The sequence below is a fragment of the Globicephala melas genome, chromosome 19 (genome assembly GCF_963455315.2).
Source record: "Globicephala melas chromosome 19, mGloMel1.2, whole genome shotgun sequence".
Taxonomy (NCBI): domain Eukaryota; kingdom Metazoa; phylum Chordata; class Mammalia; order Artiodactyla; family Delphinidae; genus Globicephala; species Globicephala melas.
The window spans coordinates 32162651-32189913 of NC_083332.1; the positions used below are offsets into that span (position 1 = coordinate 32162651).

General features: G+C 39.5%; 2 protein-coding genes across 4 annotated transcripts in view; one reads left to right on the top strand and one right to left on the bottom strand.

Moving 5' to 3' along the window:
- RPGRIP1L (RPGRIP1 like) overlaps positions 1–546 on the bottom strand; it is a 99399-nt gene extending 98853 nt beyond the window's left edge. For 2 of the 3 annotated variants that reach the window (XM_030832946.2, XM_030832945.2), the window contains exon 1: positions 504–546. The gene's annotated coding sequence lies outside the window, so the exon portion shown is untranslated. The remainder of the gene's footprint in view (positions 1–503) is intronic. The other variant, XM_060289329.1, reaches the window with a different exon arrangement.
- A 200-nt stretch (positions 547–746) lies between these two features.
- Positions 747–27263, top strand: part of FTO (FTO alpha-ketoglutarate dependent dioxygenase) — a 374717-nt gene continuing 348200 nt past the window's right edge. The window contains exon 1 of the mRNA XM_030832950.2: positions 747–899. Coding sequence (XP_030688810.2) covers positions 855–899 — 45 coding nt within the window. The 5' untranslated portion in view covers positions 747–854. The remainder of the gene's footprint in view (positions 900–27263) is intronic.

Consider the following 27263-nt stretch of genomic DNA (forward strand, 5'->3'; position numbering starts at 1 on the left):
GTGCCAACATTAATGTTTACGGAATGAATAAATGAATACCTGGCACTGAGACTAAAATAGTAAACAAAGTCTCCACCTTCATGGAGTTAAGAGGCTATGGGGTCATCAAGATAAACAAATAACTGTAAAAATTAAGCAAACAATAGGTCATTCAAGAGGCTTAGGGTCTCCCAACCAATTCCTAATCCAGGGCAAATAAGCGAACTGTTTGTGTGACCTTCTACTTGAAGAAGGATCTGGAGAAGCACGGCAATTAGCCTCAACGCTCATCATCTAGGGTTTAGGGCTGGAACAGAAAATTTCAAACCGGTGCTGGGGGTGGGGACAATGGGCGGGCTGTGATTCGGGCCTGAGGAGGTGGAGGTGTCGCGAGCCTGGCTTCTCTTCACGCGAGTAGAACTCCAGGGCTTCTCCAGGACGTAGAGCAGACCCCAGGACCCCGGCCCGTGCTGCAAGTAGAGGGGCGCCAACCTGCGCCCCATCTATTCCCCGGGAGTACTCACCGCCACTCTCGCCCCGCCGCTAGCTACCGTTGCTATAGCGCCGACGGCGTGTGGTGCGGCCGGCCTAGAGGAGCACGGGAAAAACATGGCCGGCCCCGTTGCCTCCTGGGAAATGTAGTTCTCTTTGGGCCCTAGCACGCCAGCTGTCGGACCTGGGAAATTCTCTTGCTCCCAACCCCGAGGAGCATTCCGGCGTCCCCGCAGTGCATCCTGGGAGTGGTAGTTCCCGCGGCTCCGAAGGAGAATGGCGGCAGGCGGGAGCAGGACGCAGAGAGAACTACATGGAGGAGGCGGGGTGTAGGGCGAGGAAGCTACGCGACTAGCAGTGGCGAAGGCTGCTGTATCGGCAGCATGAAGCGGACCCCGACAGCCGAGGAACGAGAGCGCGAAGCTAAGGTATGTCGGGCTCTCCGGAGTCTGGGATCTTTCGGGCACTTGTAGCTGGGGGCTGGGAACCGGAAGGGCCTGGTTGAAAGGCAAGCGGATCCATGGTCTTAAGCCAAGGGATGACAAGGCCTTGTCAGCAAGGGAGCCAGAGACTTCGGGGGCTCTAAATTCGTGCTGCTCGGGATGCAGGCCTGGTCCTGTTGGACCAGCTCACATGAGAATCAAGACACCATTTCCTTGTCCTGCTTCTGCACCTCATTCCTTGGTTAAATTTGTAGCTACCCATGTGCCTCAGTTTACCGGACTCTCAGGTGCCTGTGATTGTATCAGTTGTGCTTTCTTTTTCGGTAATGATTTCTGCGGACTGACATCGATTTAGGTGAAATAATCTGTGCGGTCAGATGTGTGTATTTGGAACAGTTGTCTATGTTGTGTCTTCGGCACAGTGGATATAGATCTTTAACTACAATCCCATTTTCTACTTTTGGGGTTCACCCTGTAGCATTTGCTCTTCCATGAGATTACAATAATAATAGTAATAGAATTTTTCTGTTTTTAGCATTTATTACGTGTCAGGCTCTGTGTTTTCATAATATTTATATTGTTTCATATTCTTATCACAACAGATTGCAAGTTAGATATTATACAGGTGGAGTATCAAGAGCCCTGTTTCACAGATGAAGACTTGAGGCTCAGAAGAATTGAGTGTTTCCCTCATTCCGCAACTCAAGTCCTATTGATTTGTCTAAATATATTGGTAATCGGGTCACTTGTTTCCATCTTCACCACCTTGGACCAAGCTACCATTACCTCTTCAATGGACCGTTCCAGTAGTCTTCTTATTGGTCTATATTCACTCTACACCCAAACACTCCTTGCTCCCCTTCTGTTCCTTCTTCCACACAAGACTCTTCTCTACACTGTGGTGTGTGAGCTTTTCAAAATGCAAATCTAGGGCTTCCCTGGTGGCGCAGTGGTTGAGAGTCCGCGTGCCGATGCAGGGGACATGGGTTCGTGCCCCGGTCCGGGAAGATCCCACATGCCACGGAGCGGCTGGGCCCGTGAGCCATGGCCGCTGAGCCTGCGGGTCTGGAGCCTGTGCTCTGCAACGGGAGAGGCCACAACAGTGAGAGGCCTGGGTACTGCAAAAAAAAAAAAAGCAAATCTAATCATGGCCCTTTCCTTCCTACATTCTCTGCCAACCACCTGTTTAAAAATATTTCATGGAATTCCATGACAGTCCAGTGGTTAGGAGTAGGCACTTTCACTGCGGTGGCCTGGGTTCAATCCCTGGTTGGGAATTAAGATCCGGCAAGCCTCGCAGTGTGACCAAAAAAAAAAAAAAAAAAGAATCTGTCATGGTTTTCTGTTGCTCTTAGGATAAAGAGGAAACTTCACATGCTCACACTGTTTTGCATGTTGTAGACCCTACTTGCATCATCCACAGCCTCAGTAGACATGACACCCTCCCTGCTCTCTGCCCATCAGCCACTTTGGCCTTCTTAGAAGTCCCTCTGTCCTGTGCTTTATCTGGTTACAGGGCCTTTATACGTGCTATTTGTTGCTCACTCTGTATCAGGCAATTATTGGATGTGAGAACCATTGGTAAATGAAATAGACACTGTTTGTGCTCTCATAGAATTTAGAGTCCTACAAGTGAACTCACTTTGTCTTAGGGCAATACCTCTATGGAGTTAAGATATAAAATGTGCTCTATTATGACCCGAGCTATAGCAAAGTTTCACCAGAGACCTGAAGTTTCCATGCCTGAGTCTGTATGTGATAAAGGCAGTATATAAAGATGGGTACATTAGTCTACAGCAGTTCCAAGAAACGGATGTCACACAGTGGTATCGTGTGTAATGTCTTTCTTACCTTTTGGGTTTACAATGAAAGTTATTCATTTCTTCTGTAAAGACTTATTTAGCACCTATTATTTGCCAGACACAGGGATTCTGATTTTGGCTAAGATAGAATCCCTGCACAAGGGAGCTTTTATTCTATTGAAACCCTAACTGTTGCCTGTGAGGTAGTTGTTAATGTCATTCACACTTGATGGATGTTGAAATGCAGGCTTGTAGAAGTTATAACTTGCCCAAGGCCACTTGGTTGCTCTGTGAAATGAGGTTTTCTGACTCCAAACCTTTTTTTCCATTTTCTGCTTGTAAAACATGTTGAAATGATACAGCAAGTTGTTTGCCTGTTTACTTAAAAAATTTCTTTGATCTTTATTTAAAATTTATTTATGAAATATTACTGGTTGGAGCAAAGTATAGGAAATTAAGTTTTAAATCTTAAATATAAAACGATAAAGTGTTCATTTACTCATGAATTATCTTCTCTTTTTCTAAAGGAGGTGTTATTTACGTACCGTAATGTGCATCTGTTTAGTGTACAATTTGATGAGTTTTGATGGATAAAAACACCTGTGGAACCACCACCACAGTTGATACAGAGAACATTTTAATCCCTTCTAATAGTTTCTTCTTGCTGGTTTGCAGTCAGTCTCTTCCCTCACCTTGGCTCCCAAGCAACCACTGATAGGTTTTCTCTCACTGTAGATGAAGTTTGTATTTTCTAGAACTTCATATAGGTGGAAGTATACTGTATGTATTCTTGGGTCTGTCTGCTTTCAATCAGCATAATGATTTTTGAGATTGATTCATGTTGTTGCCTGTATCAGTATCTCATTCCTTTATATTGCTGATTAATTGTCTACTGTGTGGCTCTGGCACATTTGTTTATTCATTCACGAGTTGCCGAACATTTGGATTGTTTCTGGTTTGGGGCTATTATGAAGAAAGCGGCTATGACCATTCATGTATAAGTCTGCATTTTCATTTCTTTTGGATGAATACCCAGGAGTCCACTTGGTGCGTGCTATGGTAGTTCTGTGTTTAACCATATAAGAAACCGCTAAACAATTTTTCAAAGTGATTCTCCCATTTGTATTAGTTTCCCAGGGCAGCTGGCACAGGTTCCCACAAACTTGGTGTCTTAAGACAACAAAAATGTTTTCTCTCACTGTTCTAGAGATATGTCTGAAATCAAGGTGTCGATGGGGCCTCTGAAGGCTCTAGGGGAGAATCCTTCCTGGTCTCTTCCAGCTTCTGGTGACTCTAGGCATTCCTTGGCTTGGGCTGTATAACTTCAATCTCTGCTCTAGTCTTCCATGGCTACCTTCTCTGAGTTTCTGTGTCTTAAATCTCTGTCTCTTTTCTCTTATAAGGACACCAGTCATTGCACTGAGGACCTACCCTAAATCCAAGATGATCTTAATTTCATTATCCTCAAGGTCTTTAACTTAATTACATCTGCAAAGACCCTTTTTCCAAATAAGATCACATTGACAGGCACCGGTGGTTAAGACTTGGCCATATCTTTTTGGGGGATGCTATTCAAACCCACTACACCATTTTATATTTCCGTCAGCTGTCTGTGAGAGTTCTGGTTGCTCCATAGCCTCACCAGTACTTGGTATTGTCCGTCTTTGTCTTTTAAATTTTAGCCCTTCTAGTGGGAGTGTGGTGGTATCTCATTGTGGTTTTAATTTGCATTTCAGTGATGACTAATGAGGGTGAGTATCTCTTTGAAAAGCTTTTTTCCATGTGGTAGTATCAGTACTTTGTTCCTTTTTATTACTGAAAAATGTACAATTCCGGGCTTCCCTGGTGGCGCAGTGGTTGAGTCTGCCTGCCGACGCAGAGGACGTGGGTTCGTGCCCCGGTCCGGGAAGATCCCACATGCCGCGGAGCGGCTGGGCCCGTGAGCCATGGCTGCTGAGCCTGCGCATCCGGAGCCTGTGCTCCGCAACGGGAGAGGCCACAACAGTAAGAGGACCGCCTACTGCAAAAAAAAAAAAAAAAAAGTACTATTCCAGTGTATGAATGTACCACATTTTGTTTAATCCATTCGCCAGTTAATGGATAGTTGGGTTGTTTCCACTATTTGACTATTATGAATAATGCTGCTATGAACGTTTGTGTTCTACTTTTTATATGTACAAATGTTTTCATTTCTCTTAGGTAGATATCTAGGAGTGGAATTGCTGGGTCATGTGGTAAATCTGTGCTTAACATTTTTAAAAAACTGCTGTACTGTTTGTTACGGTCTGAATGCTTGTGTCCCCCACAAATTTTCTTGTTGAAATTCTGACCCCCCAGGTGATGGTATTAGGAGGTAGGGCCTTTTGGAGGTGATTAGGTGGTTAGGAATGGAATTAGTGTCCTTATAAAAGAGGCCTGAGAGACGTCCCTTGCCCCTTCTGCCATGTGAGGGTACAACATTAAGTTGGGAGTCTACAACCAGAAGAGGGTCTTCACCAGAACCCAGCCATGCTGGCACCCAGATCTTGGACTTCCAGCCTCCAGATGTGAGCAGGAAATTTCTGCTGTTTATAAGCTACCTAGTCTATGGTATTTTGTTACAGCAGCCTGGATGGACTAAGACATTGTTTACAATGTGGACGCACCATTTGATATTCATGTTTGAGGGTTCCAATTTCTTAACATCCTCATCACTTGTTATCACTATCTTTTTGAAAGTGGGTGTGAAGTGGTATCTCATAGTGGTTTTGCTTTTCATTTCTCTGATGTCTAATGATGCAGAGCTGCTTCTCGTGTGTTGGTTTATCAGGTATATGTCTTCTTTAGTGAGGTGTCTGTTCAGATCTTTTGTTCTTTTTTTTTTTTTGGTTGGGTTATTTGTGTTAATATTAAGTGTTATGAGTTCTTTATATTTTCTGGATATAGGTCCTTTGTCAGCAATATGTATGGTGAATATTGTCTCTCATTCATTTAGTTTACTTAATAGTCTTTACGAGCAGGAGTGTTTAATTTTGATAAAGGTCCAATTTATCGATATTTCTTTTTATGATTCATGCTTTTTGTGTCATATCGATGAAGTCTTTACCTATCCTAAGGTCACAAAGATTTGTTTGCTTTTTTCTTTTTGGCTGCGTTGGGTCTTCGTTGCCGCGCCCGGGCTTTCTCTAGTTGTGGCGAGCACGTGAGCAGGGGCTACTCTTTGTTGTGGTGTGCAGGCTTCTCATTGCGGTGGCTTCTCTTGTTGCGGAGCATGGGCTCTAGATGTGCGGACTTCAGTAGTTGCAGCATGTGGGCTCAGTAGTTGTGGTGCACGGGCTTAGTTGCTCCATGGCATGTGGGATCTTCCCGGACCAGGGATCAAACCTGTGTCCCCTGCATTGGCAGGCGGGTTCTTAACCACTGTGCCACCAGTGAAGTTCCTCCTGTTTGCTTTTTAAATTAAACTTCTTACTCCTATAATGGGTAATTGCTTTTGGTTTTCCTTTTCTCTTTGAAATAAGTTAGAATATATTTTTTCTTTTGATTGCTTATGTCATAGACTTTTATACAGTTTCCAAGTCTGGAGGGTGAATAAAAAGGTTGGATTAAATAGTTAGCTTTTTATGATAACATTTATTTAATTTGTGTTAAAACATAAGAGGGTACCAAAGTATATTCATGCTTTTTTTTTTTTTTTTTTTTTTTTTGCGGTACGCGGGCCTCTCACTGTTGAGGCTTCTCCTGTCGCGGAGCACAGGCTCCGGACGTGCAGGCTCAGCGGCCATGGCTCACGGGCCTAGCCGCTCCGCAGCATGTGGGATATTCCTGGACCGGGGCACGAACCTGTGTCCCCTGCATTGGCAAGTGAACTCTCAACCACTGTGCCACCAGGGAAGACCTTCATGCATTTTTAAAATGAATTTTTTTACAGGGCATGTAGTGGAATAGTCCAGATTAGTATTTGATAGGCTGAGTTAGAACCATGGCCTCTAAAATTTTTTTTGCTGTTGGACAGAGGGTTGGCACCCTGTGCCTCAGTTTCTCCAGCCAGAAAATGGGGTCAAGAATAGCTGCTTCTGTGAGTTGCTGTGAGAATCTAGTATGATTAGGTTTGGCCATTGTGCCAGGGACAGAGTAGGTATGGCTTTGATTGAGGGTTGCCCAAAGAACCCTTTGCTGACATAAGGCTGCCCCCATTTTTTTTAGATGATATAATTTATTATTTTGAAATGATTTAAAATTTATAGAAGAGCTGTAAGAGTAGAACAAAGAGCCCTCACAAACCTATCACCCAGATTCAGAACTTGCTTATATCTTGCTACATTTGCTTTATAGCTCTCTCTCTTTCATATAAATACATGAACTATTATTATTTTTTTTATGAACTATTACAGAGTAAATTGGAGACATCAATCCTCTTTATCCCTAAATACTTCAGCATGTATTTCCTAAGAACAAGGATGCTCTCATATATAAACATAGCCAGTTGTCAATTTCAGAAAAAGTTAACATTGATAAAATACTCTTATTTAATCCAAAATCCATATTTAAATTTTGCTAATTGTCCTAATAATATCTTTTATAGCTTTTTTTTTTTTTTCTGGTCCAGGTTTCAATCCAGGGTCATACGTTACCTTTAATTGTCATGTCTCTGGTCTGTTTTAATCTCCTTCAATCTGGTCTCCTTTAATCTCCTTTAAATTGGTTCCTCATCCTTTCTTAGTCTTTTATGACATTGACATTTGTGATGAGTAAGGCACTGACCTTTGTGATGAGTACAGGCTATTTTGTTTTGTATAATTTCCCAGTATTCTTTTTTTTTTTTTTTGCCTTGCCGTGCTGCATACGGGGATCTTAGTTCCCCGACGAGGGATTGAACCCGAGCCCCCTGTAGTGGAAGCGCAGAGTCTTAACCACTGGATGGCCAGGGAAGTTCCCCTGTATTCTTAGTTGTCTGATATTTCCTTATGATTAGATTCAGAGTATGCATTTTTGGCATGTATATTTTTAAGGAAACATAGGGGCCACTAGAGATCACAGATTTACAACTTACACATTCATCCTGCCTATGAAGGTGTTTTATTTGGCCCAAATGAACTGTGTTTGAAAGTTTCCAAATTATTTTCCAATGTTTAAAAGTTGAGAGATTACACATAAAAGTCTGGATGGCTGGCTTTCTTGAAAAACTAGACTATCTGGCAACACTAGGCATGCATTTCATTAACTAGAGCTGAACAGTGGCTGCCTCTTTAGATGAGAATGTACTTTCCATTGTGCCACACTCCAGCATTGCCCATTTAGTCACAGTAGAGTGGTTTAGAGTGTGAGGCTTTAGAGGCAGATCCCGGAATAGAATCCTGCTCCGTCATTTGATTTAAGCAACTTAACTTCTCTATACCTCTGTTTCCTCATCTGTAAAACTGTGGTGGTATTTATGATTTTGATGAGGGTGAACTGAGATATAGGTAAAGCACCTAGAACATTGTGGTGTTGTTATCACCGTCATCTCATTGTCATTATCATTACCACCTGTCTAATCCCAGTAGATATTTAGCCTATATTCAGGCCATTCATTCTGTGAACTTACAGTATATGAGTGTCTAATCGGGCAGGTTTTCTCTACTGGGGTCACACTAACTTCTTACCCATTCGTCCCAAATGGTACTAGTGATGTACCACCCTTGGAATAATTGAGAACATAAGTCAAACTATTTTCTGTGTTCCTTGGTTCAGTTGAGGAGCCCGGTTAAAAGTGCCAAGTAGGGTACTCAGCACTGGGGACATATGGGTAAATATGGCAGATTTGGTCCCATGGGACTGGCTGCCTTACCATGGAAGATAGATAATTAAGCAAGTACCAGCAGTAGAGTGGTGCGTTTTACCATGGGAATGGGACATGGTAGCAGGGAGGATCTACTGTGGTATGGGGGTCATAGAATTCCTTCCTCAGGAATATCTATTTAACGTGGTCTAGGGGTCATGGAATTACTTCCTAAGATCTCTTTAAGGGTATTTCCTTACAAGAGGCCCAGGACTCCTTTAGAGGTTGTTCAGAAATATTAGAACTGTTCTTTAGTTCTGGAATGAAAAGATGTGGATGTTGAATTCCAAGCTAGTGTCAAAGGTTCTTATGCTGGCTTGGGTGAGATCATCATTTTTTAAATTATTGAGAATAGAAACAGTTTAAATTTATTACTGAGAGGGTTATATACTTAATGGGAGCATAATAATTTTGTTTGAGAAATGTACATTTTAACTTTGCAGTGGAGAAACCCTGGCAGTCACTACCTCAGCCAGATGATCAAGGTCAACATCATCAGTGGCAACAAGTCATGTTGATGACATGACCCATTGATCTGTTTAATTAATAATAAAGTGATTAAAATGGTAAAAAAAATGTATATTTTTATTAGTGAAGGAATATAGCCAGAATAGATAAGCCTGCTGTTTCAAATAAAAATCCTTTAAAAAGTCTTCCATTTTTGGTGATAATTGTCTTAATATCATTTAACAAGGTAAACCTTAAGTTGTAAGGTATAATGAGTTATAAATATAATAACTTAATAAAAGGAAGTTTGTTATTTATGTATGTACCCACTGGGTTTTTTTTTTTTTTCTTTGCAGTACGTGGGCCTCTCACCGCTGGGGCCCCTCCCGTTGCGGAGCACAGGCTCCGTTCGCGCAGGCTCAGCGGCCATGGCTCACGGGCCCAGCCGCTCCGCGGCACGTGGGATCTTCCCGGACTGGGGCACGAACCCGTGTCCCCTGCATCGGCAGGCGGACTCTCAACCACTGCGCCACCAGGGAAGCCCTGGGTTTTTTCTTTTTTAACCTCAATTTATTTTATTTTTGCAGTTTGGCACTTTAGTGAAGTTCTGAGAAGGTTCTTTTGGCCCCTACCTTCCTCATGGGCCATGCTGGATTATTTCACCAGTTTATCTGATGGTAATTTAGGAAGCTAAATGTAGGACATTTTTGGTGGTGGACCAATGACCAAGGAACTTAAAAAATTGAAACTTCGCCTGACAAATTCTACTCTGTGTTTTTTCCCCCAAATCCATCTTTATCTTTTGCTTGATCTTTCTTCCAGAGTATGGGTCAGCCTTTAATCATCATTTAATAGTTTTGATTGCCTTCTCTAGGTAGAAGAAAGGTTAGTTTTATTTGCTCATAGTTTTGAAACCACTTTAAATACCTTCCTTGAGTAGTTAAACCATTGAGTCACAGTGAGTTCTTATTAGTTTCTATTATTTCCAGGTCTTTTTCTTTATTTTCTTTTTTTTTTATTCAACTATAATTGATTCACAAGGTTGTGATGGTTTCAGGTGTATACAGGTCTGCTTTTTAACATTCTTAATCTTAGTGTTGGTTTTGAAAACTAAATCTTGTCATTGGAAAAAAAGTCTTAATACACTTTCAACAATCATTAACTTCTTTGAAGACAGTGCATTGGTGTCTGATTCATCCTTCGATCTTTCCAGTGTACCTGGTAGAGGGTCTTGCACATAAAGGAAATGTATAAGTATCTTTTTTTGTTGTTTTGCGGTACGCGAGCCTCTCACTGCCGTGGCCTCTGCCGTTGCGGAGCACAGGCTCCGGACGCGCAGGCTCAGTGGCCATGGCTCATGGGCCCAGCCGCTCCGCGGCATGTGGGATCTTCCCAGACCGGGGCACGAACCCGCTTTCTCTGCATCGGCAGGCAGACTCTCAACCACTGCGCCACCAGGGAAGCCCATAAGTATCTTTTGAATGAAGAGCGAATGGTCGAGAGCCTCAGCAGTCTGATGCATGTTACATGTGACCCTTAGTAATTATCATACTGGCTCCTTGGCTGCTGATTGGATTTGTTATGGCTGAGTTTAGCAATACCCGTTCTGGCACTTAGACTGCAAGCGTCAAGAAAAGTTAAAAGAAAGTTAGAGACCGTGTCTTTTTAGTTTTGTTATCACTATTCTATCCCTTGTACTTAACATGGTGCCAGGCACATAGTAAGTATTCCATAAATATTTATCAAATGAATGAATGGATTCCCAAGAGCATTGCCTGTTATTGGTTGTTAGGCTTTCTACCAGTGAGAGAGGGAACCAGAACCTGAAAGAAATAAGGGAAAATGGTTAAATACTTACGAACTTCAAAATTACTGAACATACCATAAACATAGGTATTAATTTTGAGAAACAAGACTCTTCAGCACATGCAACTCTCAACAGTTGTTTTCTAGTATTCTCTTTCAAATTTTAAATGCTAGTTTACCTTCCAGGTTTAGTGTATTTTGTTGTGGTTAGTTTATTATGGTAGATTTCTTGATTAAAGTTTTTTTTTTTTTTTTTTTTTGCGGTACACGGGCCTCTCACAGCTGTGGCCTCTCCCGTTGCGGAGCACAGGCTCCGGACGCACAGGCTCAGCAGCCATGGCTCACGGGCCCAGCCACTCTGCGGCATGTGAGATCCTCCTGGACCGGGGCATGAACCCCTGCATCGGCAGGCAGACTCCCAAAAACTGCGCCACCAGGGAAGCCCCTAAAGTTATTTTTAAAGTGTGACTTTCTAACGTCTCGAAGAAAAGAACTTCATAGTTGAGATGGTACTTTTGGAACCTCAAGAAAAAGGCACAGTTTGGAGAAGATGAATTTAGAGTTCTGCTAACCTCATTCACTTATTAACCTTTGGTTACAAACTGATTTTGGATTATCTTACAAAATTGTCTCGCTAGCTGATTTTCTAGTGTAAGCTGGGAAGAATCTGGGGGACTGTTGGGTTGGGTCAGGACATGTTCAGGAGATTAAGATGTACATTGCTAGGAACTTGTCTCCAAACATTTGCCCTTGGCGTTGTGTTTCTCTGCAAGACCAGCACGTGTTTGAAAGCTGAACCTTGAGCATAGGTTTGAAAGCCTATATAGGCTTGCATTTTTGTTTATGCTACAAGCATCTGTCCTGTTGCCATGCCCATCATGTATTTGCCCTGTAGTTTGGGAAAGGACCTGCCTGTGAAGTGACGTGCCTTCCTTTATGTTAAAGAACCACTCTGTGGATAAGGGTCTAGGTTGAGACCTTTACATCTGGTAGAAACCACATAGAAAACTCAGTTTGAAGGGCCAAATTATGTTGCATCCGGTCTGAGGAGGAGATTTTGTTGCCGGTGCGTGAGTGTTTTCATAACTGTTTGTGATCAGAAAATTCAGAGCTCTGATTTCTGCATTAGCCCTAAGTCTGCCCTTTGTCACCTTCATTTAGCGACTGGATCATTCAAGGCTGAGCCTCAAGGGCCAGCATATCTCCAGTAATATAAAATGGGCTGATGTGGCAGCCTTAACTCACTCTGCTGAATTGGGCATGATTAAAGTCTCAAGGCTGCATTAATATGGATTTTCTCTTTCCATGTACAGCAGTCCTTTATCTCACTGTTTCCCAGTTTGCCATTTTTTGAAAACAGAGATGGAAAATTTTGCTGATGATATATTTTTTTCTGTCAGCACGAATGTTCTGCTTTTCTTTTTTCTTCTTTTTTTTTTTTGCTTGAAAATAGCACCAGGCAAATGAATGCAGACATTACAGTTACCGTGGGCTCCAGCCTGTTGTCATGTCAATCTTGTTATTTAGGTAAATAGCGTGCCATTTTTTGCCGACTCAGCAGCCAATATGCTGCGAGCAATTTTTGTTTCAGTCACATGATTGGCTGGGAACACTATAAATGATACAAATAATTGGGAAATCGTAGTCATTGTTCTCATAAAACCTGATCCTGGCGTTGGAACCAGCCAGGCAGAGGAGTTGCATGTGCAGCCCGGAAAGGAAAGGATGGGCAGCCAGGGTGCCCAGCTTTTAAATTTATCAGACCCCTGCTGCTTAAATTGCCCCAGCTGTTAATGCTGGAACCATTACAGTAATGGAGTCAGCAAATGAAGGGGAACGAAGACACGCACACTTTATTACCAGAGGGGCAATTTTCTTTTCATCTGTAATAGCAGCGGTGCCTCGTATTGATCAGCCCATCAAGATACTAATCCTCTGTAAAATTACTCGTTATAACTGAAAATGTGTTAATCCAAATCAGTCTGTGTCCCGACTGCCTACTTACTATTGAATACAGACTATCAGATGGTTTATTTTTCATGATTTAAAGCCTCTGCCCTGGAAATGGTTGCCGTTTCCCCGCAACACCGAGTGCTTAATCTTAGCTCTAGCCCAGGGTTGTCTTTTTGTTTTAAACAGAACATCACCCACTTAATTAAGGAGTGAGTGTCTGTCTTGCTGTCTGAGTTATGCTGGTGTTTTACGTTCTTCTGGATTTATTAAGCATCTTGTTTTACATTCGGTCTGTGGTTTGTGCTGTAAATAAAAATAAGCCCATCTTGCACACATTAGAAATTTGCAGGTAGCAAAATGTCAATAAGTAGCAGGGATGGAAGCTTCTTTGATTTACACTTCAGGCACCAGGTTGTGCTTTGTCGATTGAACCCATAGGCAGGATGCATCCTGGTGTCTGCTGTGTAGCAGATGTGTTTTTGCATCTTTATCTGAGAAAGTTTATGGTTATTTCTGCCTCCTTAGTTCAGTAGATTGCCTTTTAGACAATGAGGCATAGCTACTCCACCCCCCCCCATTGTGTTTTGTGAGACATGGCTATAGCTAGATATTATTTTATTATAAGAAGACCTGTTAAAACTGAGTTCTGTCTTCCTTGATATTCAGAATTTTAGGAGTTACTCCTTAAAACTTTCATTTTTTTATTCATTATAGTCTTCATGTACATATATATTTATTTGTACACAGACTGATGCCCTCTTGGCAGTATTTTTATTTTCTCGAATATATTGTCATTGCTCAAAGCATTTGTGTGGCATTCTTCATAGAGTTCATTCAGAAATTCTTTTTTTTTGCGGTACGTGGGCCTCTCACTGTCGTGGCCTTTCCCGTTGTGGAGCACAGGCTCTGGACGCGCAGGCTCAGCGGCCATGGCTCACGGGCCTAGCCGCTCCGTGGCATGTGGGATCTTCCCAGACCGGGGCACGAAGCCGTGTCCCCTGCGTCGGCAGGTGGACTCTCAACCACTGCGCCACTAGGGAAACCCTCAGAAATTCTTAATGAGGACTTTCTTTGCCAGGAATTGTGTTAGGGGCTGGAGATTCAAGGATGAAAAAGAGACAGTCTTTGCCATTGAGGACCTTAGCTCAGTTGGAAGATAGGCACGTGAACAAATAATTACAATAATGTAGTATTGTAAATGTTAAAATCCACTTGTGAATGTAGTTCCTGGGAGCAGATATGAGTTATGGGCACAATAGCAAAATCAGCTAATCGATTTTTCTTGCTGTGTTACCAAAAGCAGAATTAAACAGTTTAATCACACTTTAAGACTTGCATCTGAATGATTCCCAGCTGTTTGAAAGAAATCTCATCTTTCAGGAGACTTGTTTACTGCCCTCTGGGGACAGTCAAAAGAAGGCTTTCCAAAAATGTTATGCTCAGTGACCGCATCTTTAGATATGTATAGAGTTTCCCATGGAGACGACTTTAAAGGGGATAGTGCTTATTTGATTGCTTATGTTCTGGCATTATATTATAAGTCAGTCTTGTTGCTTTAGAGTATAGTTGATCAAGAGAGACAGTAACCTGTCCTGGTTAAGAGCATGGATTTTGGCCAGCCTGCCTTGTTTTTCCCCTAGCTTTCCTTATTAGCTGGGCAATCTTGGGTAAGTCATCTAATCTTCTTGAGCCTCAATCTTCATCTGTAAAATGGGGATAATAATAGTTGTGAGCATTAAATGGTTTAATATATGTAAAGCATTTAGAATAGTGATGGGCATATATAAGTGCTATGTATATAAGCATTAGCTATTATTACCGTGAATGTGACTGTAGGTAATGAAATTATTTTCCACATGTGGCTTATGAAAGGCAACTTTGTAAATGTATGACCATAATATGTGTGGCATATAAGATGGTGAAGCATTTTTTATTTAGAATACTATTTTTTCCTGATTACATAATTTGTTATTTTAGAAAAATTTAAAAATATGGAAAAATACCAAGCAGGGAAAAAAAAAAGTCTCCTATAATCCTTTAGAGATAACCACTGTGTAACTTACTGTATTGGTATATTTCTTATAATATTATTATTATGCCTGTCATACCTACAATATGTGCAGTATGATCCTAATTTTATCTAAAATATATTTATGATACATATTTATACAAGAGATATTTTAAACAAAAATTGGAATCATAATGTATATATTTTGTATTCTGGTCTTTTTCACTTACCAGTATCCAGTATATTGTGAATATTTTTCCATGTCATTACAATTATAGTATTTCATCATATGGATTTTCTTCCTGCTATTATAAATTATCCTTCAGTGACCATTCTTGCACATAAATCTCTGCGCAAATCTCTGGTATTTTCTGTAGGGTAAATTAAAGGAAGGTGAATTGTCGAGTTAACATTTGTAAAGATTTTTGGCTTATATTGTCAGATTGCCACCCAGAGGGGTGATGCCGGTTTCCACTCTAACAAGCAGTGCATGAGAATGCATATTTGGTACATCCTCTCCAACACTGGGAACTGTCATAAGATAAAAATATTTGCCAATTTGGGAGAGATGAGTAGGAGCTCATTGTAGAACTATTTTGTATTTTCTTAATTACTAAGTACTGTATGGTTGAATTTACTCCTGTTGTGATTTTTGGCCAGATATAGTTCTTTTGTGATTTGTTTATTTATATAGCCTTCATTCATTTTGCTAATGTATGTCTTTTCTTATTGATTTGTAAGAACACTTTATAGATTAGGGATATTATCATTTGTTAATCATGTGCTGGAAATATTTTTCCTTGTTTGTTTATTGCCTGCCTTTTACTTTCGTATTTTTGTTATTCAGGTTAATGGTCGCTTATACGTCCTTCTAATAATTTTACATTTTTATTTTTTTTGTATAATTCTTGTAATGCATCTAGAATTTAGCTGGTGTATGATATGGGAGAGATGTCTGATTCCTCCTAAATGATTAACCAGTTATCCCCACTGCATTTATTGACTAGATTGAATGCCAAAATACTCAGATCTGCTTTTTATTCTGTTTCCTTTGTTTTGTCCGTTATTCTGACACACCATTTTAATTACCAGAGTTTTATGATACCTTTCAGTATCTGACAGTACAAGGCCCCCATGATTATTCTTTGCTTTGGAAGTTCCTTGACTCTTGCACTGAGAAGGCAACTTAAAATTTTTTTACAGAGAAAGTTAAAAATCACTTTTTCAAGGTCTCCTGTATATTCCACCAACCCTTTGGTATTTTAATTGTTATTGCATTAAATTTAGAGTGTAATTTGGAAAGAACTGAAATACTTATGGTAAATAAATTTTCTTATTTAACAGTGTTATCTGTCTTTACATTTATTTAGGCTTTCTTTTATGATCCTCAGAAAGTTTTGTAATTTTATTCAAGTAGGTACTATTTATTACCTTCTGGGTTTACTCCTGGGTATTTTACATATTGGAGTACTATTTTTGGTTACTATTGCAAATGGGATATTTTTAAATTATATTTTCTAAGTAGTACTTGAGAAAGCTTTTCTTGTATGCTATTTTTATAATTGGTCACAATATAGAATGCATCCTTATCATTCTAACTTTTTTTTTTTTTTGGTTGATTTTCTTGGGTTTTCTAGATGTATAGTAGGTAGATAATTTAATCATTTGCAAATATAACTTGGTTTCCCCCCTTTCAGTAATTATACTCTCCTCTCCTTTTTTTCTCTTGTGTTATTACGTTGTCTGGAACCTCTAGTGGCTATAGCACATAGTCATGCCTTTAATAGTGATGCTTTGGGATTCTAGTATTAAGTATAATGATAGTTGTTGGCAATAATCTTTGATTTTTAGTTTATTTTTTTCCCCCTAAGGACTGAGGTTGAATTTTTATTGAATAATTTTTTGACATCTATTTAGATGGTAATGTCTTTACTTCTATGGATAAGATATAATCTCTTAATATTGTTTCCAATATTGGTTCCTTGTGATAAATCCTACTTGGTCACATTATATTGGCCTTTTAGCATACTACTGAATTCAACCTTTTTGTATTTCAATTAGGAAAGTAAGATGGGTCTGTAGCAGTGATTACCAAGGAAGCTGGAAGGTGGTACCCCTAGGGGGAATATCAGAATCTTCAGTGAGTCATATTTAATATACATGTTAAGGTCATTATTCATACTAGAGTTAGTGAAACTTAATAAAGCTCTTTTGGCTAACGTAGAGGGAGGTAAAATGGGTAAAAATGTTGAGAAATATTCCTTTTTGTGGTTTGTTTTGTTAAGTTTTGATGCATAGTTAAGCCTGTGTCATAAAATGAATTGCACCATTTTCCTGCTGTGCTCTAGAGCCATTCACAGAACACCAGCATTATTTGTCCCTGGAAGTTTGAACTAAATTAACTTGTAAAACGCATCATGTGATGTTGGGGAAGATAAGTTTTGGATAACTTTTTCAATATCTTTTCTAGTTAATGGCCTATTTAGTTTTCTTTTTGAGTAAATTTTGGTCATTATGTTTTCTCAGAAATTGAGGTTTCAAATTTATTGGCATGGTATTCAACATAACATTCTCTGGTTTACTAAGATAGAGTTGAGCATAGTTTCATAGTTTAAAAATTCCATATTCATTTTATATCTCCTTTTTAATTATAACTTTCTGTACACATATATTCTCTTCAAAAATTGATTATATTTGTCTGTTTTAAAACTAGCTCTTGAATTTGTTTATGCTAATTTATTTATCTCTGCCTCTTTCGTGTTTCCTTCCTTATGCTTTTCTCAAACTTTTTGTTTTTATTTTACTAAATTCTTGAGAGGAATATTTAGTTCATTTATTTTCATTCTTTTTTAATATGGAAAGCACTTCAGAATCTTAAAAATAATTTTCTGTGTTTCTATAGCAATTTATGCATGTTTTTGTAGCACTTATTCACTGTTGTACTGATTTTTTGTTAATCTCTTTCTCCTCTCCTTAGTTTTACAGACTACATTGTATTTATCTTTGTACTGTAGTACATGTAAAGTCTTGAACACAACACTCCCTAAATAACGTTTCTTGAATGAATATCAACCTCTCCCATTCTCTCCTTCCCCCCCCCCCACCACAGGAATTAACCAAGTCCCAAACTGTTCATTGCGTTGTGCAGACTTCAGTAGCTCTTTACATGAGGTAGTAGCTGCTAAAGTGGAAGGACCATTTCACTGGTAGTTAGGAGGCTAAACTTCTGGTCTTAACATCTGTCACTTACTAGACATTCATTACCTGGTATGAGTCCCTCAATCTCTGTGATGTTTCCTCATCTTTAAAATGGGGATGATCATCCTCTCCCCTCTCTGCTTCATCTGAGTTGTCAAACAATAATGAATGTAAAAGAACTTTGAACATGAAAGTTATACAGATGTAAATATGATTTAAAATAAAAGGCTTTTAGTATTCTTGTCTTACCTACCACTCTACCAGTCCCACTTCCCAAAAGAGAAATTATCAAGTTTTTTGGAGCAGAAACTCTTAAAAAATATGTATGTGCATTATATATATTGTATAAAATATATATAGTGTCCTCTGAAATATCTACCACAGAACTTTGTTGGCAAATTTAGAGTTAATATTCGTTGATTGAATGTTTTCTTAGGCTCACTTTTCAACTGCTCATTACCGAGTGATCCTTAAGTTTGCGAAGACCTAGGAGCCCTGTACCCAACCATGGAATTTCTAGTTTACTGTGAAACAAAAAGCTTCTAGTTTATTGGAGTGACCTAGACAGTTGAATCAACACACAGTTAGTGAAATGGATGTGCATTGTTTGAGGACATCAACTTTTTGGTACAGTCCTATTTCCTCTGCAGAAGAAAGCTGCAGACATACTTTCTTCCCAGAATATAGACTAAAAAGCTAGTGTAATCTAAATACATTGATAACAAATTATAAAATTGGTAAAAATTCTTTTCCCTTTTCATAAGTCTGAGAGCAGTTGTTTTAAAAACGTTCTTATTTGACGGAAGAATAAGTGTATGATTATTCCTTCCCTTTCAGTTACTGTTACATTACAATTTCATTGCTTGCCTTGCATTGAGATTTATTTTTAACTTGTTTATTGCTATGGAGGGGTGATATTGTGTCACCGTCTCTTTTACTTAAGACTTTATCATTGTAAATCAACTTATACTTCAATTAAAAAAAAGTGAAGTAAGTCAGAAAGAGAAAGACAAATATCATATGATATCACTTATATGTGGAATCTAAAAAAAATGATGCAAAAGAACTTATTTACAAAAGAGAAATAGACTCACAGACATAGAAAACAAATTTATGGTTGCCAAAGGGGAAAGAGGGGGAAGGGAGGGATAAATTATACAGTAAATTTTATCTATATATAAAATAGATAAACAACAAGGACCTACTGTATAGCAATATATTCCATATATTTAATAGCCTATAATGGAAAAGAATCTGAAAAAGAATATATATTACATATATATGTGTAACTGAATCACATCGCTGTACACCTGAAACATTGTAAATCAACTATACCTCAATAAAAAAAATAGTCTTTACATGTTCTTTGAGGAAATGAATGCCAGCTGATAAGTCAGTCTTACATTAACAGGTTGCTTTTAAATTGCTAAATGCCATCCAAATGCAGAGTGGTAGTATTTTTCTGTGTAATTGTTAAATATTTTCTTTAAAAATAGCACTCACTGAAGGGTTTCGTGTAACCACTGAAATTTTTATCATGACTTCTAGTGCAGCATGTGAGCATATAGTACTCCTCCTATGCCCTCCACGGCCCCCTTTTTTTTAACAGTTCATTGCAGCTGGATAAAGTTCATATAACTTTAAAAACACAGATACCCTTTAGGCTACTTTTAAAGATTCCTGTGAGACTTTATATGTCAAATAATTGATGGCAGATTCTGTTTGGTTGTTTGTAAGCTCAAACTCTGAGGATTTACAAAAAAAGTTTCATGTCGGAGCACTAAAAACTAATTTGATGATGATGTATTAGATCCTCCCATGCCTGAGGAATTGTCTCCAGTTCCCCCTGGTTCATGATGCTTTTGAGGATTAATCTCTTCATCTCTTCCTTTCCTGACCTTATTTGCTATTTCAAAATGTATGGTAACAACAGTAGGTATGCCTGTGGTACACTTGCTGGTGTGTGGTACACTTGCTGGTGTATGGTACCCGACGTCTTGGCATTTGGTCATGTTAAATTTGGCATTTTATTATTAATTGTATCTATTAGTGTTTTATGTAATTATCTTTTTCCTAGGGAGATTATAAGCTCCCTCTGGCCAAGAACCATGGTATAAATCTGTTTTATGTATCTCACAAGGTACTAAAGATAGTTGGCATTCAACATTTCTGGTCAAATGGAAGCGTGTATGGACTGGAAGGTGAAGTTGTTTGTTTTTTTAACTTTACAGAGCATTTATTTATTTTCATCTCTCGATTTGTTCTCTATCAACAATAGAAAATATTTTGTTTAGAAACGTTTTGTGTAAAACCACATGACAGAATAGATCTCAGGGAATTGTATTTGTGGACTGTAGGAAAATCTTAGAGTTTGGTGGCCCTTTACCTATCACTGTTGTTTTTTTAAAAGAGTTATATCCGAACCACCTATGTGTCCCGATGCATTTTGCCATTTCATCTACTGCTCTTCCTCCTGTTTTTATTTAAGACTATAAAGTTACTTTAGTGTAAGTGCTGCTGTCACCTTTGCCCTTAGCTAATCAAATAGTTTACCTTGAGGGAAACATTTATCTCCCACTTTCATTATTATTATTTTTTCAGCTGTAAAGATATATATTTTATGTCTGCAGAAAGCTGTAACAGTGAAACGAGGTATTGATCTGCTGTATTTAGCAATTTCTTTCCACCTTGCCATCAATAGCATGTCAGCATCTGTCTGTACCGTGGTTGACCTCACAAATAGCTCTTTATGCTCCCGTTGGATTCAAATGATATAGTATGCTGAAAACTAAATCAATGAATGATTATAAAGTTTTTAGTACTGTTTCATGACCCAGAGGCAACTGGCACTCTTTGCAGATTATAGTTCAGTGTACAATGAATATGGTCAAGTGTGTGTGTCTGGCTGTTGTTCAGCCGAAAGGAGGAAAGCAGGACGCCAGCTTGGGTTAACTCATCTTCTAAACCAAGGACCTCACAGCACTTAGGCTCTTCAGTGAAGCATCTCGCCTTACAGAATCAGACATAGAGAAAGCAGTCCCTCCATTTAGTTGAATATTCCCTCCCCTCCCCCCCGCATGTAACAATGTTTCTAAAATTATTTGAGCTTTAAGTATATAGGTTTTTGCTTTCATTTATAAAAGGAAGGTAAAACTAAATGGTGTGTCACGATATCACTGAGGACCTAACAAGAAAGGCACATAGTAAGAGGAGGGAGAGTAACCTTGGTCTAGGTCTAACGGGACTCTCATCGGCTGCTATCTGCACTTGGAAGAAATACCAGGATACTGCCGTTGAGGCCACATTCTTCGGCCTTCATCCTACTTCTGGGAGGTGTGCTCACCTTCACTGATCTGTGGAACTTTGAAATAGTAGGAGTCACTAATTTGACTGCTTGTGAATGTTGCTGAATCCAGCAACATTAAAAAAATTTTTTTTTTATTGAAGTATAGTTGATTTACAATGTTGTGTTAATTTCTGCTGTGTAGCAAAGTGACTCAGAGCAAAGTGTAGCAAAGTGAATGTTCATTCAACATCACAGAGCAGGAAAGCCTGAGGAGGGAATTTAGCCTAGCCCTCTGAATCTGGGGTTGACAATGACAGATTCAGGTATCACACCCTCTTTTTCCTAAAGTATTGACTTTGCTGATATTGTAATAATTTGAGCATTGGACTTATCCATGTAAAGTTTTTCTTGGGATCTGCTCAAGGATCTGCCTCTCCTAAATTCTTAGTTTACCTTTGTTACTCATTGTGAATCTGTGGCTGGTTAAGCTGCTAATCTGTTTTTGAAGCCATTTAAATTTTTGTTCTTTATTATCCCTTAAGAATATGAGTGCCATTAGTTGACTCTGGAGAACCTAAAGGAGTATTTCCTTTTATGTGTCCTGTATCAGTTCACGTTAGAGTTGGAGATTTGCAACCCAGGTCTAAAATAAAAGGATATGGGGAAAGAAGTTCCTGTCTCTGAATTTTAGTCTTTGTGATTTTGTGTATCATACATGCCTGAGTACTAAGTAAGGGATTTTCCCATTAAAATTATCCCTCAGGAAAGAAAAGCCAGCTCATGTTCAAATTCTTATCAAGTCTCTTGTATTGCAGAATGTTCACTTGGCTGCTTTATTTTGAACAATGATAGGTAATTGTGGCTTGAAATATTTTTCTCAATCAGAGCTATATACGGTAATTTAAGTTTATACACCGTGATTTCTGGTTTTGTCTGGGAGTGGAAGGTTGGTACATGCTCATATAGTACTTAAAATGACTTACACTTGGTTCTCTGCAGCTCTGCATTAGAGACTAGGTATGTTCTTGTTGCTATAGAGCAGAGGGTAATTAGTTGACCTCTGTCTGTACAAGCTTTAATATTGGGGTGTCTTTGTACGCTTTGTTCTTTAGAGTTGATAGGTTATCTCCTGTCCCCAGGCTTCATTAAGGAAGGGTGGGTGATAGTGATCAGGGCTTAAAGACTGACTTTAGTGCTGCAGTTGGTGTAGACCAACACCTTCATAGAAGGTTCATTTTCAAGTTCATACCTCTAAGGCTGTCTCTGATGAGGGCCACTTATGGCTCTATTTGTGGATAGAAATCCTACTGTTGGTGAAAAGGGTGTAAGAAGACCTGTTTAACTTAATTCTTGATCCTAGCCAGTCACTTTTAGTGACAGTCCTCTGGCTTCTGAATAAGACGAGATATTTCTTTTTACTCAATAAAGATAAAGGAGAAATCTCTTTGTTAATATGTGTTAACACACACATTTGAGTGGAGTCACATAATTCCACTGTATAAAAAAGCAATAAGATCTCAAACTTAGAATTGTAGAAGGATGTATTTGTGTTGTGTGCTAAACTCTGAATCATTTGTGAACTATATTCTTGGAACAAACTCAAAAAATTATAAAATGTTTTGATAAGTTACTGTGTACTTAAAATTATATTGCTTTCATTAAATAAAATTCTCTCTCTATACAGTTACATTCTTATGCTCTCATAGTAATATGATATTAAGATGAAATAGTTCCTTTTTAAGATTATTTTCTTTTGTAGACACTTAGGAACTTAACTAGAAAACTGGCACCTGGGTTCTTCTGTGCCATTTTGAATGATATACTTTATTAGAAACTACCTAAAGAAGAATAAATTAATTTTGCATTTTCTTTCCTTTTTATAGGCTCTGAGAATGTGTATGTGTCTGAGACTACATCGGTGTCTAAAAGCCTAGCATGCTTAAAACCATGGCTGAAGAGTTATGCTTAACTGTATACTTTACATGCATTTGTGATTTGAAATAGGGAAAAAAAAGTCAAATCGGAGACAGCTTGAATGGCATACTGTCAGTTTAGAGCTTCATGAATTGGCAGTGGTCTCATTTAGGACCTTCAGATGTGTCTCTGCCTGGACAGAATGAGACCGTTTTGCATGTTCCGGAGGAGACAGTCACTCCTTGCTGCTTCACAACAGGCAGTGGTGCATGACAGTTGCCCTTCATTGCTGGCTTCTTGGAGCTTAACCTCTGACCCTCCACTTAGTCGCTGTGCAGCGGTTGGAGCAGGTTGGAGATGTTGGTGAATGACGGGCATTGGCCTGCAACGTGCTTGTCATTATTTGACTGTCAAAAGGAGCCTGCCATTGGTTTCCTTCAAGGTTTGAAACCTCTGTGCAGCAGTCCATTTTACTTAACTTGCAAAGCTGTCAACAGCATGATCAAATGTGCATAAAAAATCAGAGTGCTGAATATATCTGCAATCAGAAGATCGGAAGTTTTTCCCTCTTCTTTTCTCTCTCTCTCTCTCTCTTCCTCTTTTCAGTTTTCTTTTGGTTAAATATATTCAGATGACTTTCACAGGGCCAAGAGGTTGAATCTGTGGGCCACCGTAAAAATAGTGAACTGTTGTCTCCTGTGGTCTGAGTTTCATATAATAGCACAATGTGGATCTGAACAGCTCTGCCAGTTAAACTCTCAGACTTGTCTTGCATATTCTATCAGCTTTTGGCCATTGGTTTAAGGGAGTGGATGCTAGCCCAGTGGTACCTGGGGTTAGCTGACAGGATGAAACGTTTACGTGTTTATGTAATTTTGGGTCAGTTGGTATGATTTGTAAAGCAGGAATTGAAATTTAAAATAAATTATGAAGGGAGGATAAGACTTTTTTTTTTTCTCGTCATGGTAAAGAAGTTCAAACACAAGAATTTAATTGTCTGTGACCAAGTCTTAGAAACTTCAGAGGTCAGTCTTAGGCAAGGTGTTTCTTAGATAGAAAAAAATATGGCGGTGAAAGCCATCTTTTCTTACAAATCTGAGACTCTGAATTAAAAAGCATCCTAAAGTGGAGAAGGATGAGGGAAAGCCTAACAATATCCTTAACGTATATGAAAAATTCTGGTAACTAAACTTGGTTTGCTTCTAGAGTAGCGTTGTGTAGTGAATGGGGTGGGAATTCTAATTTTGCTTCTGCCATATCCAACTGTGTTACCTTGGATAAGTAAGTTAACCCTTTAGTCTCAGTTTGTTCATGTGCAGAGATGGGGGTACTAATGTCTGGTGAGGGTGAAAGGAGATTCTGTGTGAAAAGTACTTGCTTTTGTGCAGTACTCTGAGACCCCCCCCCCCACCGTAGGTACTTCCTGATTTCCTTTTTGTCCTTTTGTTAGCAGGGAAGATTTATTAAATAGTCCTAAGGCAATGCTTGGGCAGATAACGTACTCTAGAACTCAGGACAGTCAATCTTTGTGTTTCAGCTCTTTCCACCCCACATTACTGATTTTAGTTCATAGTATCACATTTTAGTCAAGCACTCAAGTCACAGATCTGAGTGGCCTGCCTGCCTTCTCCCTCCTTCCCGCCTTCTCTCACTCCACAAATATTTTTTGAGCTCTACCTGTGTGCTGGGCCGTGTTCTCAGTTCCGGAACACAGCCATGAACCAAACAGACCGGATGTGCCTGCCTTCATGGAGCTCAGATTCTGCAGGGAGAGACAGAAAATAAGTAAGCAAATAACTATTTTTTTTGGTACTTCTATATGCTGTGAAGAAAAATAAAGCAGGTTTGGGTTGTCGGGGAAGAGCTCTCAGTGGAGGGGTCTTTCAGCTGAGAACTGACCTGGGGAGTGAGACGGCCCTGGGAAGATGGGGGAGGGGCTTCCAGATAAAAGGGGGCCCGCACTTCTCTCTCCTGCTCTTCAGCCAGTTGGTCACCAAGTTTTGGCCTCTGTCCTAATGTCTTCCTCCCTCCCTCCCTCCCTCCTTCCCTCCCTCCCTCCCTCCTTCCCTCCCTCCCTCCCTCCTTCCCTCCCTCCCTCCCTCCTTCCCTCCCTCCCTCCCTCCCTCCCTCCCTCCTTCCCTCCCTCCCCTCCCCTCCCTCCCCTCCCCTCCCCTCCCTTCCTTTCCCTTCCCTTTACTTCCTTGCTTTCCTGTCTTCATCTTCCCTCCCCTCCCCTCCCCTCCCCTCCCCTCCCTTCCTTTCCCTTCCCTTTACTTCCTTGCTTTCCTGTCTTCATCTTCCTGTCACTCCTGTGTTCACGCCTTTTTTGTTTCCTTAGGCTACTAGCCTGCGGTAGTTCCTTGCCATCTTTAGACATGTAAAGTGGCCACAGCACTCTACTATTTACAGTTTCTCAGAGATTTACCACTGGCTACATGTTAAAAATTCAGGCCCTTGGGCTGGGCTTGCCATATGAGGTCCCTGTTGTTTCAGCCTCCTTCATTATCTGGGCCTGACCCCTGGCTCCCACCCTCTCCCCCTACAACTTCACACCTGATACCCCTGCTGTAAGAACTGGAAGAACACGACACCTCCCTGAACATACTAGGCCTCTGTGCCTTGACATATGCCTTTCTCTCCCTGGACTCTTCTCTGACCTCATGGCACCTAGAAGATGAGAAAATGAGGTTTCTTTCAACAGTTTCCTCGAATGCCACCTCCCTCTTCTGAGACTTCTCTGATTCTGCCACCCTCAGTGTTTCATACACTTCTTAGCTTTGACCTCTCTATACCTTTTGTCCATTTAGATGACTAGTCTTTGAGCTCCTCAAGGGCAAGGGCTGTGTTTTCATTCACTTCTTGTATTTTCAGTATCTGGCATAGTGTCTGGAACAAAACAGACACTCAGTAAACTGTCATCTGTTGTGGAGTAATCTACAGAAATATTTAGGGACAGTTTTATCATGGAGTTTATATGTGATCAGAGTGGATATATGCCTTTCGAAGACATCTTAGGTCCAAATATCCCATTATTGTTAGTGAGATTTCTTCCCTCAGTCCTACCTCAAATAACCAACATCATATTAAAGGGAAAGGAGGGTGGAGGAGCATGGACACATTAGAAAACAGAATATTATATTCATTTCCTACTAATTACAGTAATACTAGTGTATAGTGTCAGCGAGTAAGTTAGCTCCAGATAAATTTTTATGTTGCTTTTTTAAATAATCCAACATGCTATGTGTCTTTTGCCAAGGCAGATAGTACTAAATTTAGTATCCAATTCAATCAATAAGTAAATTTTATAATTTATCTAATCCATCCATTTAACTTTACATTTTCCAGATGACACTGTAAAGAGTTGTCACGAATTTTTGCATTTTTAAAATTATATTAGAAGCATTTTAATGCCAAAGCATGGTAGACCCATCATATGGGTCTAATAATTAATTAAACAGTTCCTTATTGTTGACCATTCAGCTTATTTCATTTAGTTTTATTAGCATAAATAATGCTGTGTTTGTTCAGACGTCTTTATGTGCATTATTTATTTATCTTTTAATGAATAAATTCCTAGAAATAGAACAATTCGGTCAAAAGATAGGACTATTTTTTAATGCCTTTTGTTGCATATTACCAAATTATCTTCTGGAAGAGGTATATAAATCACTGTCAAGATAGGCTGTACAAGGTATCTTTTTTGTGTCTAGTGCGTTTCTTAGATTACCTACAAGTGAATTGGGGAATCTCATTGGGGGTTTTAAATTTAAGAGGTGATCTAGAGGAGAGTGCAGTATGGCTATTAAGAGAAGAAAAAAGAAGAGAGAGAATGAAAGAACAAACAACAAAATATCAAGTTTTACCCTGTTCCAAAGGTGTGTAGGCTCTGATGCACTGATTTGCAGACTGTGTCCTGAGCACTCCTCGGACTCTGCTGCAGGAGGTGGAGGCCTGTGAAGAGCTTGGCCTCTTTTTATGAATTTTTTATGTTTATACTTTGGGGTAAGATTTCTTTCAAATTAATGGTTCAAAACATAAAAAGTTTGAAAGCTACGGATTAGTAGACCTCTAAGTTCACTAGTACTATTTGCAGACAAGTGATTCAAAATGGATCTTGTTCCTGCCTCTGCTTTTT